Genomic DNA, 18,703 nt, shown 5'->3' on the forward strand with positions numbered 1-18,703 from the left:
TAATGTGTGAGTAGGTCTGGGTTGGTGCCCTCGACCTAGGCCACAGTGTTATTTTGAGTGTTATTTTGATATTATTAATCAAATAATGATTCATTATATTTGAATAACCAACAGTGTTAAGTTATTCACATTGCCAACACGTTTTTCCAGCAAGTGTTTAGCAATGCAATGGCGGTCCTTCATTAAACTGTGAATCCAGTGGTCTCCCTTTTATTTATCTAAATTGTGTAGGCTACACTCACAAATACATTACATAAACAGAATATAGAAACGAAAAATGTCTCTGATCCACTGTTTATTGAGACTGCAAGATTCTAACTTACGGTAGACTGATTAACATTCAGTGACTTGGTAACGTAGCATTCTATCATGATAGCGCGACTTCTATGAGACTATCTGTGCTGCACAACCCTAATCAATACTCCTGTCCTAACTTTGGTTAAAAGATTACAGAAGCTAGGTTTAGCTGTAACAATATCCTGGGTAACATACAGGGGCGTCGTTAGACCCTTTTTTACTGAATCTGCTGTGCCCCAGTAAAATCTAAAGTTTGAGTTTTAACAATTTACTTTATTAGTTAGTGCATTCATTTAGATTGATAATCCTGGAAAAATAAACGCAGTATCCCAATCGACGCTTGTAAAATCAAAGCTGAATCAAAGTCAAAGTTTAACCGAAAACACAAACCGATGCACAAAGAATTCCATGTCAGTGAGCTCTTCTGAGCTTGCCAAATAGCCACTGCAGCACGCACACAGAAGTCCAGGTGTCGGACTCGACAAAAAAGTCAGAATTGAGGTAGGCTAAGAAAACATTACAAAACTAAAGAAAGTTTCTAAATGATAGGCCTACCAATCATCTTATTTTGACTAAAACATAACAACAATATAATAAGCAAGGCGAGTTTCTATACCCTAGTAGTGCATTGTGCGCAGCAAGCTTTGAAGATAAAAAAGGGGATATGAATAAGGGCCTGTGCCCCAGTAGGGCTTTATGTGTAACAACACCCCTGGTAACATATACTATCACCAGTTAATACTATTTTCCACAGTAGAATCTGCATTTGGAAGCCTGGTCACTACCACTGCTAGTTTGTTTGTGTGACTAAATTGTCAGCCCGACTAAAGGTTTTACCACAGAGGTCACAGCTGTAGGGCTTCTCTCCAGTGTGGATTCTGTGGTGAACTGTTAAATCCCCAGTCTGTCTAAAAGTTTTACTACAGAGGTCACAGCTGTAGGGCTTTTCTCCTGTGTGGAGTCAAACCTTCAACACGGCTATTTCTGATCAAGAACCCCTGATTGCATTATATGATGCCTCATACAACTCCACTATCTTTCTGGGTGAGCCTCAAAGGGCTGATACCAGACCTGGCGTCTCCTCTCCCCGGGGGAGGGAGAAGGACCAGCCAAATGGCCCACCTTTCTCAACCTCTCCCTACTCTTACATTTATCCTCCAGTAAGAGAGGGCCTCTCTCCAAAACCAGACACCCAACACACACAGGCTGGGCTCTTTTTGCATTTACCAACTATCACATTTACATTTAGTCATTTTAGCAGACGCTCCTATCCAGAGCGACTTACAGTAAGTACAGGGACATACCCCCCGAGGCAAGTAGGGTGAAGTGCCTTGCCCAAAGACACAACGTCATTTGGCATGGCCGGGAATCGAACTGGCAACCTTCTGATTACTAGCCCGCTTACCTAACCGCTCAGCCACCTGACTCCCTGTGTCATTTCAAGAGAAATGGTTTCGCGATTTCCCCCGACTTTATGATGGTTCAATTGAGATTATTTTAGATGAGACTGCACCATGCCCATTGTAATTACATAACCTGCACCCATACAGTGTACAGTACATACTGGCCTTTCTTGGTATTGCTGGTTGCCAGGTGGTATTGCTGGGAGCCAGGTGGCTGAGCGGTGAGGGAGTCGGACTAGTAATCCGAAGGTTGCCAGTTCGATTCCCGGTCATGCCAACTGACGTTGTGTCCTTGGGCAAGGCACTTCACCCTACTTGCCCCGGGGGAATGTCCCTGTACCTACTGTAAGTCGCTCTGGATAAGAGCGTCTGCTAAATGACTAAATGTAAATGTAATACCTTTAGCATCGCAAGCAATCTCAGACGTCACTGCATGTCCCACACCAGAGAGAAGCCCTAAGCAGTCCACACTGACTATTTATGTCAAACAAATGACCTATCGAATACAACGGTAACTTACCAGGGCTGTCTGCCAACATAGCCTACCCCATAACAGGCCAGAGTAAAACCTTCAAATATTCCCTTTGCCCTTCAGCATGTACATGTTTGCCCCTTTTTGTGCTTTGTAGCTATGCCACCCAAGAAGAAGAAAGGGGACTTTTTCATAAAGCAGTGTAAGTCTAGCAAAATAACTAGTCACACAAACAAACTAGCAGCGGTAGTGACCAGGCTTCCAAATGCAGATTCTACCGTGGAAAATAGTATTAACTGGTGATAGTATATGTTACCAGGGGTGTTGTTACACATAAAGCCCTACTGGGGCACAGGCCCTTATTCATATCACTTTTTCTTCTTCAAAGCTTGCTGCGCACAATGCACTACTAGGCTATAGAAACTCGCCTTGCTTAACCCACTATACAACAGTTCAATAACGCAAGCTTCGGCAGGGACATCAATAGTTAATGCGAGTGTGCACATTTTTTTCACATTCATTTGAGCGCAAATACTGTTTTTTGAGCTTCATGTTATATTGTTGTTATATTTTAGTCAAAATAAGATGATTGGTAGGCCTATCATTTAGAAACTTTCTTTAGTTTTGTAATGTTTTCTTAGCCTACCTCAATTCTGACTTGTTTGCCGAGTCCGACACCTGGACTTCTGTGTGCGTGCTGCAGTGGCTATTTGGCAAGCTCAGAAGAGCGCACTGACATGGAATTCTGTGGGCATCGGTTTGTGTTTTCAGCTAAGGACAGTAAATTACAAGTATAACGTATTACGTTTCACTGCATGAAGAATCACGCTAAGAACAAAGTGCTGTGTTTACAATCAACTGTGTATAGAACAACACTTAACAACAAAGGTGAATTATGTCTGTCACATTCACTACAATAGTTACATTTCGTGAGACAGCGTAGTCCTGCCAGGAAAATTAGCAATTGATGAACCATATTGTTGTTGACCCCCAACGGTCTGGCGGCTGGCGCACACCTGCGAGGATCACAATGTAGACTTGCAATGTAAATTTGTGTGTGAGTGTTGCCTATGAATATAAATCCAGCTTCATAGACAGAACCCAGTGACATGGTTTTTGTTTTTTTTATTGAGTAAAAATCTGAGGATGGGCAGTATTTTTGTGAGCCAGTCTTCATAATAGTCTTACTGGATGATAAATGTAAGAACCTTAAGGTTCCTTATATAAATTTCGCAAACCTGGATATCACAAAAAATGTTCACCTTTATTGGAACATGTAATATGAATCATCTTAGACCAAAAGATCAATGATCAGTAAATATGCAGGATGAAAAAGATAAATTAAGACTAGAGAGGGTACAATTTCTGGGGAAATTGTAGGGTGTGGTTGCTTGCGTCGGTTGCACAGGGGTCCGTTTTTGAATGACATTTTTACAACTGATATCTCTGTATATTTTATATAAAAATGCATACTTATTATTTATAAAGATTACATAGATTTAAAAGCATTTTTTTTTTGCTGCTCATTTACAACTGAAAATACGAGTGAAGTATAGAATGAAATAGATGTCTTCTCATTTCCCCTGCAAGAGGCAGCCTCAACGTTGAATCAAAACGAATACATTTGGCAGACCGGTGTAAAAATTGACCTAATCTCTATGACTTAAACGTCATTTTAAGTTTTTCCCTTCTCATGATATTTTCAGGCATTTAGCCTACTCATTGCATTCATTCATTCATTAATAAAGAACCCCCTTTGAAGATTATTCTACGACGTTACCCGGTAGTAGAAGATGGAATCGCGATTCAAACAGTACCATATGCTAACTGAAAATATGCCCCCCAAAACATAAATAAGCTTGACATTTATTTAGTGGAAAATCGCTCATTCATAAAAAGCTCACTGGTAGCGATCATTGTCAGTAACAACGCAAAATGCGATATAGCCCTGTGTGGAGAATCTGCCCAGGTAAATTGTACTACTACTGTACAGTACTAGACTACTGCTGTGTTCGTCTTGGTAGCGATTGCGTTGGTTGAATTGGATTTAACGTTCCGTTGTACGGTTTAAGCTGAAATTAATTATTTTCATGAACAGATTGACAACGTTTAGGCTGTGGCAATGAAGTTCAGGTTAGTAGTTAGATAGACTTTTGATTTAAGTAAGGGGAGTGCCGAACATGTTCTGTCGCCGTTTGACTTCCTAAACAGCTGTGTAGTGTAGATGTTTTTGTAGTGTGTCTCGCGTAAGCTACAGCGTTGCAGTGAGCTACACTGGTTTGAAACCACAGGTAATGGTAATTTCACCAACAAATCGTTTTCTAATGTCAGAATAAATCCTACAACGAAAATGTATATGTGAGGAATGTTTATTTTAACGATTGAAAACAGATAACGCTACATCATAGACCACTGTAGTATGTGTTGCCCGGGCAACACAGGCTAATGTCATGATGCTAATACTTCAGTGAAATAGTAGACTACTGTTTCCGAAAGTAGATACTTCCTTAATAATATCAGCTTATATTGTACATTACACATCACAATTGTGTGTCATATCACAAAGTAAAATGAGTAAATAGTTATCACCCTGGCCTCTTTTCTTGTGGCGTTTCTGTAGCTGCCTTGCAGTAAAGCTATAGTTAGCCTAGCTATCCCCCAAGTTAACAGATGCGAAACGAATGTTCTGCCAAAGGTAGTCACGCGTGTTTTCGTGACGTTAGTGACGCAGTGACGTTAGTAACGTCAGTGACTGTGGCTAGCAAATTAGCCACCGTTAGCTTCACTTTTCGCCACAAAAACTTAACTTAAGCCTAAACCATGCAACGGAACGTAAATTCCAATAGAAGCAACTCAATCGCTACCAAGACGAAACTTTTGACACCTACGTTGTCTATGTAGGCCAAATATTGACTGAGTTTTAGGGGGGCAAAAAGAAATAAAAAAAATAAAAATAACTAGAACAGGTTTTCAGCATTCTCACTGCTGTTTAGCAGTGAGAATGCTGAAAACCTGAATGGGGATAGCTGACCATGCTAAAAAAGCTGAAAATTGTGAAAATTTAGTAGAAAGTTATAAGCTGAAGCTTCAAAGCGCCCGAAAGGTATTTTTGAAAGGGGCAGGAGCTGGACGAAGGCATAAAACTACAGAAAAGAGAAGAACAATGCAAAAAGAGAAATAATTCAGAAGAATTTGAATATTTAGTAGAAAGTCGTTTGCTCAGGTTTCAAAAGGTCTGAAATGTATTTTAGAGATGACCTGGAGCTAACTGATTAAAATGCTGCAGCAAAAAAAGTTGAACTATTGTGGGTAGTAAATAAGATCATGCTACATCTAACCAGCGGATCATCTTGCAAGTGTGTCAAAGTGGTATTTTTACAGACTGTATTAACACCATAGGCGTGAATAATGCATGCATCGTGATTGTCGTCCATCTGTAGCCGAAGCTAAGCTAGAGAGAGGATGCAATGGAAAATTTCCTACATAAACTACATCTACTGCTTCAAATTGAAAACGGAGACCATCTTTTAATTAAAGACAAGTTCCTTAACCTCTGTTGTCAATATCGCCAATACAAAGTAAATACTGTTCAGTTACGAAGCATTTGTTTGTAGCTAGGTAACGAATATTATGTCTGGAAAAACGTAGCTAGCTGTGACCTGGTTTCGCCATATCATGACAGTCGTAGCGTCACTAGAATGGAGGCTAGATTATGTACACTTTAAACTCAATGTAGCTACATACCTTGTTTGGCCAATTTGGTCGATTGTGGAAAAAAAGTCAACCCGTTTTTAGTTATGGAGAGCCATCGCGCTAGCTTGATTATAAGAGAGAATAACAGAAATGTAGCTAGAATCCATACCTCAAACAAGTTAACCTAGACGCAAAACTGTACGTCCAATACAAAAAATAATGATATTTTCCGTGACCCAAGACTGCCGAAACCAGTAATATCCTTTATATGTCTGCGCGGTCAGAAATACAACTCTTGGCAGTTTCGAAAACGTGTACCCAACTCTGCTTTCATGTTGCGTGTCTGTTTGGTTGCCACGGTGATGGCGCAGCTGTGATAGCTAACGAGCTAGGCAGAGAGAAAAACGAACATTTACCTAGCATCCACACCTCAAACAAGTTGACCTAGACGCAAAACTATACGTCCAATCCAAAATATAAGGATATTTTCCGAGACCCAAGACTCTGCCGAAACCAGAGATGTCCTTTATATGTCTGTGCGGTCAGAAATACGACTCTATCGGCAGTTTCAAAATCTTGTTCCTTCTTGCGTTCTCTGACTGATTTTACTCACCTCTCCATTGAAGTTAGTGAGAGAATTTGAAAGGCTGCTCTCGCTTCAAGGCTCATAGCTGAACATCTGTAAATGTGAGCTCTTTAGTAGTTACATTGTCTGAAAGAGGACAATTTTTCCTACATTTTAAGGTATAACTTGTTTCTGTACGTTAAACTATATGAACGTTAGAGGAATTTGTTTGACAAATTAGTTGAATATCAGAAAAAGAGCAGCCAGCAGAGTGTGCCACTCTGCTTGCTGCTCATTCATAAAAAACAAGAAGGAGCAAACATTTTAATGTATTTCAAACTGTCATAATTCAAAATTGGCTGAATATTTGAAAAAGCTGAATCATTTGGGAATAGCTGAATGTCTTGTGAACATTTTAAAGGTTGAATGGGGTCTCTAGCTGAAAGTATGCTGAAGTAGTTACGTTTGAAAGAGGAGGAAGCTTTTTAATGATTTGAAAGGATTTACCATTACTTTTAATGGGAGAATAATTTGCACAAAAACCTTAATGTCTTAAAAGGTATAAAAGTGAGAAATACCAAAAGTCATAGCCAACATCTCCTGAAGGAGCTGAACGTTTTGATACATAAATTGTAGGAATCGGTGAAAGTATGCAGAACTAGTTAAAGGCCAAAAAACGGCGGAAGAACTGAGAAGTTGATATAATAATAATAATAATAAAGAGAAACAGGAAAACAATAGTGAGAATGCTTAACAGCATTCTCACAATAATAATAATTAGAAACGGCTGTTCCTGCGAAACAGCAGTGAGAATGCTGAAAACCTGAATGGGGATAGCTGACCATGCTAAAAAAGCTGAAAAGTGAAAATTTAGTAGGAAGTTATAAGCTGAAGCTTCAAAGCAACCGAAAGGTATTTTTGAAAGGGGCTGGAGCAGCATTCCAACAATGATTTGAAATGATTTACCATTACTTTTAAAGGGAGAAAATTTGCACAAAAACCTTAATATTTTTAAACGTATAAAAGTGATAAATGAGAAAATACCCGCAAGCTGAAAACTGAAATTAATTTAGAAAATGTGTGAGTCACACAAAAGAGGCAGTGTGGAATCTGAACTGCATCATCTAACAACGCTAACAGCTAAAATAGCCTACAATGCGGGAGAAGCTGAAAGCTGAACTGTTAAACAGAAGAAGTAGGCTAGCTAGTCAAACAAGAATATTATCGTTTTAACAGCTGAAATTATAGTTGGGATAGTAATAGCAGTAGCAGATGTAGCCTACCATTGAGTGTGTTTACTCGGCTTTCTTAGTAGGATTCAATGTGTTGATGGAATGAAACATACAGCAGTAGAGCCGATACAGGTAGACACGGCGACACTTTGTTGCAGAAGGATGATCAGAATCAGAATCAGAAAGGGATTTATTCGCCATGAAAGTTTGCACAGACAAGGAATTTGCTTTGGCAGGAAGGTGCATACAATAAACATATACCTAAAATTTAAATATGTGGACTAACTATACTAAGGGTACATAAACTAGCAGTACTAAGTGGGATAAATATAAGTTGCCGTAAATTACAATATAAAAATACAAAAATACAAATATTACAAAAAATACAAATGTACAAGATACCATGTTGTGGTGCAGTGCAAAAGCAGTGTGTTTTAAGCAATAAGTCATTTGAGTCAGTGTGGTCCCTTGGCCTTGTTGAAGAGGCCAACAGCGGAAGGGAAGAAACTGTTTTTGTGGCGTGAGGTATTGGTCCTGATAGACCGCAGCCTTCTGCCGGAGGGGAGTGACTGAAACAGGGAGTGTCCAGGGTGGGAGGAGTCGGCCACAATCTTCCTCGCTCGCCTCAGGGTCCTCGAGGTGTGCAGGTCCTCGAGGGTAGGCAGATTGCAGCCAATCACCTTCTCAGCAGTACGGATGATACGCTGCAGTCTGCTCTTGTCCTTGGCAGTGGCAGCAGCGTACCAGACGGTGATGGAGGAGGTGAGGATGGACTCAATGATGGCTGAGTAGAAGTGCACCATCATTGTCTTTGGCAGGTTGAACTTCTTCAGCTGCCGAAGGAAGTACATCCTCTGTTGTGCTTTCTTGATGAGGGAGCTGATGTTCAGTTCCCACTTGAGGTCCCTTTGATGGTGCAAGTTTTGGCCGTGGAACATACAACGATTAATAAAAAAGAATCATGTAGACGCGTTTATTGAGTAATCGCATAACTAATTACACATGTAAACAAAAAAATGATCATAGTTTCATGATCATGTTTTTTTGATTATCTAAATAAAGTCTGATTTAGAGTCATTTTGACACCATACTTTCAGAGTCAAGTTCCTCTATGGATACAATGTTGTACAATGTAATATCATTTTTTGTTAAGTGTGGCAACTGAAGTGTTGAGATACACAACTCATTAATGATTTTCTCTTTTAGAGAGAATCATTGTGTCCCAGCTGTGAATGATCTTATGAGGCAAGACTTGCCCCCAAAAAACGTACCCATGAAGTTCGTTCAGCGTCAATGCACCCCTTCAGCCCTGTTATGCTGGTGTAGTGAGTGCCTGAGCCAAGGACACTGCACATCAGGTAATAAGCAATAGCAATAGATTCATCATAAAAGGAATACATATTTCAAATTCTAATTTTAATCTACGATGACATTGCGAGGTTCATTTATGTATAGGCAAAATACATTGAATGATGGAGAATAAAACATTGTGGTCTTTGGTCAAATTGAAAATAAAGTAAAATCATCAGTGGCAATTGTTTTGTCGTTTGAATTCTGTAATATTTGCCCTTGCCTGAGACTGCAAACAATACATGTGTTGTACCGAAATCGGTGACCTATCGAAAACAGATTAGCAAAACTGTCAAGGAACAACGAAGAATTACAATTGGTTTAGCACATTTGTTCATACTGAAATCACAAACCTCTTAGCACTTAACACAAGTCTGTGAATTAAACTGTGGATACTTTTTTCATTGCTTTCACACAGAATGCCTTGAATGACTGCAATATTTTTGTTAAAATCATTATAGTTACATTTCGTGAGACAGCGTAGTCCTGCCAGGAAAATTTGCTATTGATGAGCCATATTGTTGTTGACCCTTTACCTCAGAAGTCAGATTTACATAACGGTCTGGCGGCTGGCGCACACCTGCGAGGATCACAATGTACACTTACAATGTAAATGGGTGTGTGAGTGTTGCCTATGAATATAATTCACAGCACAGAATAAGTTCTCAATGAGTTGTCAGTGAGTAGGCCTACACGAGCATCTGTTGCATAATCACACATTAAGTGCGGACCCATCACAATAGGTCTGATGAGTGGATCATCAGACCAAAAACAAAATAGTATGTGGCTGTCTTGATTTACTACCGAGTGGTGCAGCACAGGCTACCGCTGCCATCTAGTGGTAGACTGTGGTAATGCATGCAACCACACTCCCATGTTACGAGTGGAATACATCGTTTTCACAAAGTGCAGTGATACACGTCCCGTCGCAGCAATTTAACATGTTCCAGAAGAGGGGTTTTGTGTTGGCCTCAGAGGCATGTATACCAGAACATGACATCAAGACATGTTATCATTCTTCATGTTGAATTTACATTCACACAGAGAAGCCTGACGCCTTCTGAAGGGTATGACTTTACCTTCGTTCATCCAGCTTCATAGACAGAACCAACTGACATGTTTATTTTTAGTACAAAAGTAGAAGTACAAATCTTAGGATGGGCAGTATTTTTGTGAGTTAATCTTAATATTTGGTAAATGCGAAAATAGCCCAGCCTGTGTGTGTTGGGCGTCTGGTTTTGGAGAGAGGCCCTCTCTTACTGGATGATAAATGTAAGAACCTTAAGGTTCCTTATATAAATAGTATTTCGCAAACCTGGACTTTGTGTTCACAAAAATTTTTCACCTTTATTGGAACATTTCATATGAATCATCTTAGACCAACAGATCAATGATCAGTAAATATGCAGGATGAAAAAGATATAATGACTGATTGATGGCTGATTGGATGTTGCAGTGTTGTGGTCATGTGAGCCCCAGATTGATGGCTGATTGGATGTTACAGTGTTGTGGTCATGTGACCCCCAGACTGATGGCTAATTGGATGTTACAGTGTTGTGCTTCCAACACTGACAGGATGTGTGTGTGACTCTCTACTGACAAGGCTGGTGGCAGAGACCACTGGACACGTGTGTGTGTGTGTATACGTGTGTACGCGTGTGTGTGCTGAAGCTTCAGAATGTCACCCTCACACACCCTCCCTTAGACACGGCTGGAGTTTGAACATGTATTTAACACAGATGTTGTTATGGTTATTTTAGGGTTCCTCTTTTTAGATCATGTGAATAACCTTCTACTTTATCTGTCTCTCTTTGTCTCTCACTGTCTCTCTCTGTCTCTCTCTCTCTGTGTTGGTCTCTGTGACAGTTTCATATAATAATCTCCTAGTTTTACTCGCTGCACTGAAATAAAAACCCATATAGAATTCCTCTGTGTTTGCAGGTTATTTGAAAGTGTTTGTATCAGAAGACCTGTGTGTGTGTGTGTTTGTTTTCACCCTGGGCCTTAGGGGAGATCATTGTCATGGTAACCGCAGTGGAGTGTCTGTAACCGGGAAGAACAAAATGCTCATATCCTCTTTTTACGTTTTTACACTGAACAGGCAGAACACACACACACACATGATGAGACAGTCCTTCTCTCATTCCGAAGAGAGTAGGACTTCCTCCCTCTGTACCTCTGTCAGTCCAGACGCAAACACGCTCACACACTCTCTCTCTCTCACACACTCTCTCTCACACACAGAAGGAGAACCACACAGAAGAACTTCAAAAAGGTACAGTCTTCCATCCCTCGCTCTTTTTCTGCAGTTTACAGAACATTTACATTTAGTCATTTAGCAGACACTCTTATCCAGAGCGACTTACAGTAAGTACAGGGACATTCCCCCAAGGCAAGTAGGGTGAAGTGCCTTGCCCAAGGACTACACAGCCGGGAATCGAACTAGCAACCTTCTGATTACTAGCCCGATTCCCTAACCTCAGCCACCTGACTCCCTAACATGCTTGACTAACCCCTCCCTCTCTCTCTCTCTAGCCATGCCTTTGCCACTCTTCTTCCTCCTCCTCCTCTCCGGGGGTCAGAGGTCAGATCCGGGGGTGAGGTCTGAGGGGGGGACTGCGTGCGGCTGTGACGCGCGTCAGGTGTGTGACTGCTCCTCCAGGAACCTGACCCTCATCCCCAAGGTCCCTCTCCACGTCGTCGCCCTCGACCTCTCCCTCAACCGCATCGCCGCGGTGACCAACGCCGACCTCGCCGCCTACGCTCGCCTCACCACCCTTCGTCTCCATGGCAACCGCCTTTGGAGGGTGGCGGGGAGGGCGTTCCGGTCGCAAGGGAGACTGGAGCGTCTGGACCTGTCGGCCAATCAGCTGGCCAGCCTGAACGCTGATTGGTTCACAGGGCTGCTGTCTCTCACTCACCTCAATCTTCTGGACAACCCCTACAGGTAGGTGTGTGTGTGTGTGTGTGAGGGAAGGAGTGTGTATGTGAGGGAAGGAGTGTGTGTGTGAGGTAAGGAGTGTGTGTGTGAGGGAAGGAGTGTGTATGTGAGGGAAGGAGTGTGTGTGTGAGAGAAGGAGTGTGTGTGTGAGAGAGAGAGTTTGAAGGAGGGAGTGTGCCCTATATTGATCTCACCCCTGCCCCGCCCAGGTCCCTGGGCCCCCGTCCCCTGTTCCAGGGCCTGCTGTCCCTACGGACCCTCCGCCTGGGGGGCCCCTCCCTGGAGGAGCTCCGGAGCCACGACCTGGCAGGGGTGGGCCGGCTGGACCTCCTGGAGCTGCACGCCAACCACCTCCGCCACTACGACCCGGGTTCCCTGTCCCGGCCCTGGCCCCTGGGCGCGGCCACCCTCAGCCTGCGGGAGCCCTTCCTGACCAACCAGACGCTGGCGGAGGCTGTCCTGGATGACGTGTCGTACCCAGAGACGCCGCTGACCCTGTGCGACCTCCAGATGGCCGGAAACGTGTCGGTGCGTCCGTTTGCCGCCGTGGCACGGCGCCGCGTGCGCTCGCTGTCGCTAAGCAACACCTCGCTGTCGGATGAAACATTGGTCGACTTCCTGGAGGTGACGGACGGGACGCCGCTCAGCTTCCTGTCGCTGCAGGATGTGAGGTTGGTGGGGACGGGGCACCTGGAGCAAGCGCGGAAGACACAGCATGAGGGGTTTGACACGTTCTACCTGAGGAACGTGGAGATCGTCAACCTGTACCATTTCAGCTCCATGCAGGAGCTGGGGTTCCTGCTGCAGTACCCCCGACAGGTGTCTGTCATCAGGGCCAAGGTGAGGGGGGGGGGGAGGAGGGGGGAGGGGGATCTGAACATCCCAGATTCAGATCCATTCTTGTGCTCTGGCAGAGATGGGACTTCACAATTTATTTTTCTGAAAAGTATCTGTACATTCTACTTCTCACATTTTCAAGCCAGGCTTGAAGTTCAGTTCAAGTAAATATGAATAGTTCACGTTCATAGTTCACCATTTAAATTCTGAACTCGTTCATAGTTCAGTTCATTTCATAGTTTTAAGGTGGAAAGTGAGAATGAAAGACTTAACTTGTTTTTTAACCCTTAGATGCATGAGGTCTAAATATTTCCGACGCTCCCTGCATGAAGTCGAACACACCTGTTGTCTTGGAATACGTTGCTTGTTTGGTCTACATGTGTGTGAAATGAATCATGGGTAACGTAGTGCAAAGTCGAGTTAGTTGGTTTAGGGTAGGCTACATAGCGACGACATGGTGCAAGCATTCGATTTAGACATCATCTCTCCTCAGGAGAAGGAAAACATTCCGTAACGTTTTAGCTAGACCTCAGATAATATGAACATGTTCATCGTTCAATTCATTATTTGTCATTAAGTTGCGTTCAGTTCATCGTTCTCATAAAAATTAACGTGTTTAATGAACGCGTTCTTTTGAACTCGTTCATGCACAACTCTGCATTTCACGCACAACAAACGTAAGCTAGTCTATGAAGCTACCATGGAGCTGTACTCTTGTACTCTGCTGTAATCTACTCTGTTTTAGGCTTCTCTGTTCTCCTCTCCCCTCTCCTCTTCTCTCCTTTCAATGTGTGTGAACAAAAAATTCTATAGCTTGGAAAAGAAAGTTTCCCAAAACATGTCTACAGATGAAAAAAAAAAAAAAAAAAAGTTTCTACAAGTTGAAAGAATATTTTCGAAAAAAAGTTACACATTTTTTTTTCATCATTGATGAGTACTTGATGAGGACTCAGCCATACTATACTGTACTATACCGTATTGTTTCTTAAAAAGAATACAATAAAGTTTAGATTTATTTCTTCCGAAAGGTTGAAAAGATTTTCTCACAGTTTTTTTTTAAATCATTGATGAGGACTCTACTGTACTGTATTGTGCTCTGCCTAAATCAGTTTGAGGCCTCTCTGTTCTCCCCTCTCTCTCTCTCTCTCTCTCTCTCTCTCTCTCTCTCTCTCTCTCTCTCTCTCTTCTCTCCTTTCACTGTGTGAAAAAAACTTGTAACTGTTCTGTGTCGTGTGTAAAACAATTACATTTTGAAATTTAATTTCAAATGTAATGTCATGTTTTCGAAAAAAAGGTTTGAAAAAAAGTTTCACAAAAGAAGTTTCCATCATTGATAAGTACCCCCCTCCCTCCTCCATCCCTTCCCTTCTCTCCCCCTCCCCTCTCTCCTCTTTCCCCACTCCTCCCCTCCCTTCCCCAGGCCTTCGTCCTCCACTGCTTCACCTCCGTCCTCCTGACCAACCTCCAGTACCTGGACCTGAGTGAGAACCTCCTGACCGACCACACCCTGGCAGAGACGCTCTGCTACGGGGCTGGCATCCTCCGGAACCTCCGGGTCTTCAACGTCAGCTCCAACGCCATCAAGTCCCTCGCCCTGGCCGGCCGCCTGGTGGCACGCCTGGAGAGGCTCACTCACCTGGACATCAGCGGGAATGCCCTGGCCTCCATGCCCAGGGCCTGCTCCTGGCCGGCCTCCCTCAGGTTCCTCAACCTCTCCTGGGCCTCTCTGCGGACGGTCACCCCCTGCCTGCCCAGCACCCTGGAGGTAGGGGTGCACTGACGCCACCGGTACACACTAAGAAGTCTGTGTTACTGAGGACTGGGTTTTAACAGCCCCCTAAAGCAGATGGAGGTTCTATATCAGGGGTGTTCCCCCCTGGTCCTCAGGGTCCGCTGTTCTGCATGTTCTAGATGTTTCCCTGCTCCGGCACACCTGATTCTAATGAATGGGTCGTTATCAAGCTTCCACAGAGCCTCATAATATATGTTAAACATAATATTTACATAAGATCTCTTTAAAAAATCTATATATATTTATGTTTTTTTAATATTAAACTATTCCACAGAAATGGCTTCAACATATCATATTTAACCTCTGACATCTGTGTGTGGAGGTGTTGGACCTGAGCCACAACGACCTGACCAGCCTGGGTGTGGTGCTTCCCAGGCTGAGAGAGCTGCTCCTCTCTGGGAACAAGATGCTGGCTCTGCCCTCCCCCTGGAAGACCCCCAACCTGGAGCTGCTGGTCGTCACCACCAACGCCCTCAGCGACTTCTCCCCCGACGACCTACGACCTTTCGGGCGTCTGCGAGAGCTGCAGGCCGGCGGAAACAACTTCCTGTGCTCCTGCTCCTTCGTGGCGTTCATGGCGACGGCGTTGTCCGGGGCGACGGTGGAGGGGACGGGAGCGGGAGGTGTGGGGGTGCGTCTCACGGACGATCCGGACAGCTACGTCTGTGATTCTCCGCTGTGGGTGCGGGGCGAGAGGGTGGGCGGGGTGAGGTTCTCGGTGGTGGACTGTCACCGCCTGGCGTTCGTGGCGTCTCTGTGTGGCGTCTCCCTCCTCGCCGCTGGCCTCCTCGCTGCCCTTCTCCACCGGCTGCACGTCCTCTGGTACCTCCGGATGATGTGGGCGTGGCTATCTGCCAACCGCAGCGCCAGGCGCCGTCGCCAAGACCGCAGCCGTCTCCTCGGCAACGACGACCCCGTCAGCGACTCCTCGAGGTTCAGCTACGACGCCTTCGTCTCCTACAGCGAGCAGGACGCCGACTGGGTGGAGCACTTCCTGGTTCCGGAGCTTGAAGAGGACTCCAGCTCCCAGTATGCACCTCTGTCCCTCTGCCTCCACAAGAGGAACTTCCTGCCGGGCAAGTGGATCGTTGACAACATCCTCATCGCCATGGAGAACAGCCGGCGCACCATCTTTGTCCTGTCGGGGCACTTTGTGCGGTCGGACTGGTGCCGCTACGAGCTGGAGTTCTCACACCTGCGGATGTTCCAGGGCGACCAGGACGAGGCGGCCATCTTGGTTCTGCTGGAGCCGCTGGGGGAGAAGGACGTCCCCCGCAGGTTCTGCCGGCTCAGGAGGATGATGAGCTCCAGAACCTTCCTGCAGTGGCCCCGGGACGAGCAGGGGAGGGAGGAGTTCTGGAGCAGCCTGAGGGCTGCTGTGAGGGGGGATGACTGAACACACGTACACACACACACACACGTGTACACACACGAGCATGCAAGCATATTGACAGTTATTTTCTTTCTAATGTTTCTTTTTTATTCAACACGTTGAGCAGCATCATTTGCCGTAGCCATGACAACAACACATCTGTAAACAGTTTAAAATCACCTGGGGGCTATTGCACAAAAGTAGAATAAAGAAATCCAGGATAACTGAAAAAGCGCAGCTTGACTTAGTGTTATCCGCTCATCGCGGCTTATTCGGTTGCACGTTTGCCAAACCAGGATGAGAAGGTGCCGCTATGTCAATCCAGATGTACATAGTTGGGATAAGTGCACCTTCACGGCTTTCTTAAATAGACCATGGTATCGATCACAGATTTACTGATGCAGAAATGGAAAAGACGCGTGTGGCATATTTTTCACCCGCTGAGCAGCAACTAATTATGGAAATTGAAGCATAGTGAAGCATATAATATGCAAAAAAGGAAATACGGCTGCTGTTATTAAACAGAGAGAAAAGCCTGGCAGACAATCGCGGACCGACTGAATGCGTAAGGATTGAAAAATATCTACTTGGAAAGTTGTACACTCTGTTTTAATTGCTTTTAATATGCTTGTTTTATGTGTTGGTTGTATTGCTGTATCTGTGTTTATGTGCTAAATGTGCTGGTTTTACTGTAAAGTGTCTTTGAGTAGCCTACCATGTAAAGCACTATGTAAATAAAATGTATTATTATTTAGCCTACTTTGCCTTAAAAGTGAGCAGAGGGAATTAATTTTCCTCCGGAAATGTACCCTAAAAACTAGGCCTAATTTCAAACCCTTATTCACAATGCAAGAACATGTTTTACAACCATATGCACAAATCTCTAATTCGAAATATCTTTCTACAATTAATGTTCATACAGAACAAACATGACTGGACAAAAAAGATCCTGGCAACAAGTCAAGATAAAATATAAAAACATTTTGCAGGTTGGTAAGTGCCTTAACAGTTTGCAAATGTAGAAATTACTTACAAGATGCCGGCTCACATATTTGATCAAGGGGGGGGAGGGGGGGGCTTCACCCCAGCTGATGAATTGGCCCTTGTTTTAAACCAAGGCCTGTGATGGAAGGGATTCAGGGTGGGACAGCTACTGACTAAATGCAAAAACTGCCCTCTTCATACAAGGTACTTGTTTAGTTTTAGCGTCTCACAAATCACCCACAAAAGAATCAGTGAAAATAAACGTTCAGAACTGTTATTAAAAAACCTTGTCCCAAAATAGTTTATTAAGCCTGGAATTTTCAAAGACTGTGGAGCTAGCGTGGCTGATCACGTTTTAATTACAGTCGGACATGGCATGCACAGCAATGGCGTCTATAAAAGTATCATGTCACAAATTTTTCCAATTTGTACATGACATCTGTTTTTGGATACGTTTATTCGGTTTAACCTTTACTGTAGATGCGTGAGTTCAAAATATTTCCGACGCTTCCACCAGTTATTTTTACAAAACGGCAGCTAGGTAGCTTTAATTAGCTTCCGTTACCTAGCAACCTAGCATAATACTCGTAGCAATGCTACTACCTGCTAGTGTTACTTGTTAGCCTACTAATTGTAAATTTTGAAGCCATACTATAGCGTTTGTCATATAGTTTTTGTCTATCGGAAAATAGTCGGTTGGAATGTTCAGAATCACACGTGCGAAGCTACGATGTGGGGCCGTGCTTTCGAACGATCACATATGTGCAATGCTACTCCTTTAATATCAATATGCTAAAATGATGTACATAAACTACATTAGACTTTCATTTCTGTACAGATTATCCTACCACCGTCACACGGCCTAGCACTGTGTCCCTGGGAAATGATGGTAAAGTAATGAATGACCGTTTAAAACAGTGACAATAATTGTATGAGCCATGGCAACCCTAAAGGGAGTTAGATTAACTAACTAAAGTTCGGGAGGAAGATAGCGCACCAAGACTCCTCCTATACTCCAATCAAGCAAATCGCAAAAGCACGGAAGAATGCGCACCAGTTTCCCTCCCGGCTGGAGCGCCGGTCCCGCCCTCGGCGTTCTGGCCGCGTCCCCGAGGCCTCCGGCCGTTCTTCGTGCGGCGCTGCTCCGACCTCCTCGGCTTCCCCGGTTCCCGCGGCTTCTCCTGCTGGTCCCGTGCGTCGGCCCGACCGCCTCCCGCGGTCTCCGCCCCCCCGGCCTTCCTGCCGGGATCACTCCAGGCGTCCCTCCCGGTCTCGGTGGCTGCCTGCACCGGCCCCGGTTTCTCCTCCTCGCCCTCTCCTTAGCCTTCCCGGCCTCGCCTCTCGCGACTACGGGGGGCCCCGCTTCTCCTCCTCCGCCGGCTCTTCGCGCCGCTCCTCGTCCCTCGCCTCCCGGCGCTGCCCTCCGATTGGACCGTCGCCGGCCTGCAGCGCCTCCTCCGGGCTCGGGGGCTGCTTTTCAGCCGGTCCGATCCAAAGGCCAGGCTGTTCGCCCTCTGTTTCGGGGAGTCCGTGGGCCGGTGCGCCTCCCCGCTCCGCCCCTCTCTTGCTGCCGGGCGTGGGGTCGTGGCCGGCGCCTTCCTGCCCCCTGCCTTGCCCGCGTCCCTCTTTCCCCTGCCCCCCCTCCCCGCCTCCTCTGTCCCTGCTCCGGCTCCCGCCCTCGCCGACCTTCCTGGGCTGTTTGCGGCGTTCCTCGCCTCTATGGCGCCCCCCTGCCCCGTGCCTGCCCCTGCGTGCCCTCTGCAGA

The 18,703-nt window shown here is 44.8% G+C and overlaps 2 protein-coding genes across 2 annotated transcripts in view; both read left to right on the forward strand.

The window, feature by feature from the left end:
* LOC136938472 (zinc finger protein 208-like) overlaps positions 1-18,703 on the forward strand; it is a 129,760-nt gene that overhangs the window by 98,773 nt on the left and 12,284 nt on the right. The window lies entirely within an intron of this gene.
* On the forward strand, positions 11,550-16,703 carry LOC136940952 (toll-like receptor 2). Its single transcript, XM_067233296.1, has 4 exons — positions 11,550-11,959; positions 12,163-12,793; positions 14,211-14,555; positions 14,905-16,703. The coding sequence occupies exons 1-4, from the start codon at positions 11,550-11,552 to the stop codon at positions 15,976-15,978; spliced, it is 2,460 nt and encodes an 819-aa protein (XP_067089397.1). The 3' UTR covers positions 15,979-16,703.

This window comes from Osmerus mordax, chromosome 3 (assembly GCF_038355195.1).
Source record: "Osmerus mordax isolate fOsmMor3 chromosome 3, fOsmMor3.pri, whole genome shotgun sequence".
In the NCBI taxonomy this organism is placed as follows: Eukaryota; Metazoa; Chordata; class Actinopteri; order Osmeriformes; family Osmeridae; genus Osmerus; species Osmerus mordax.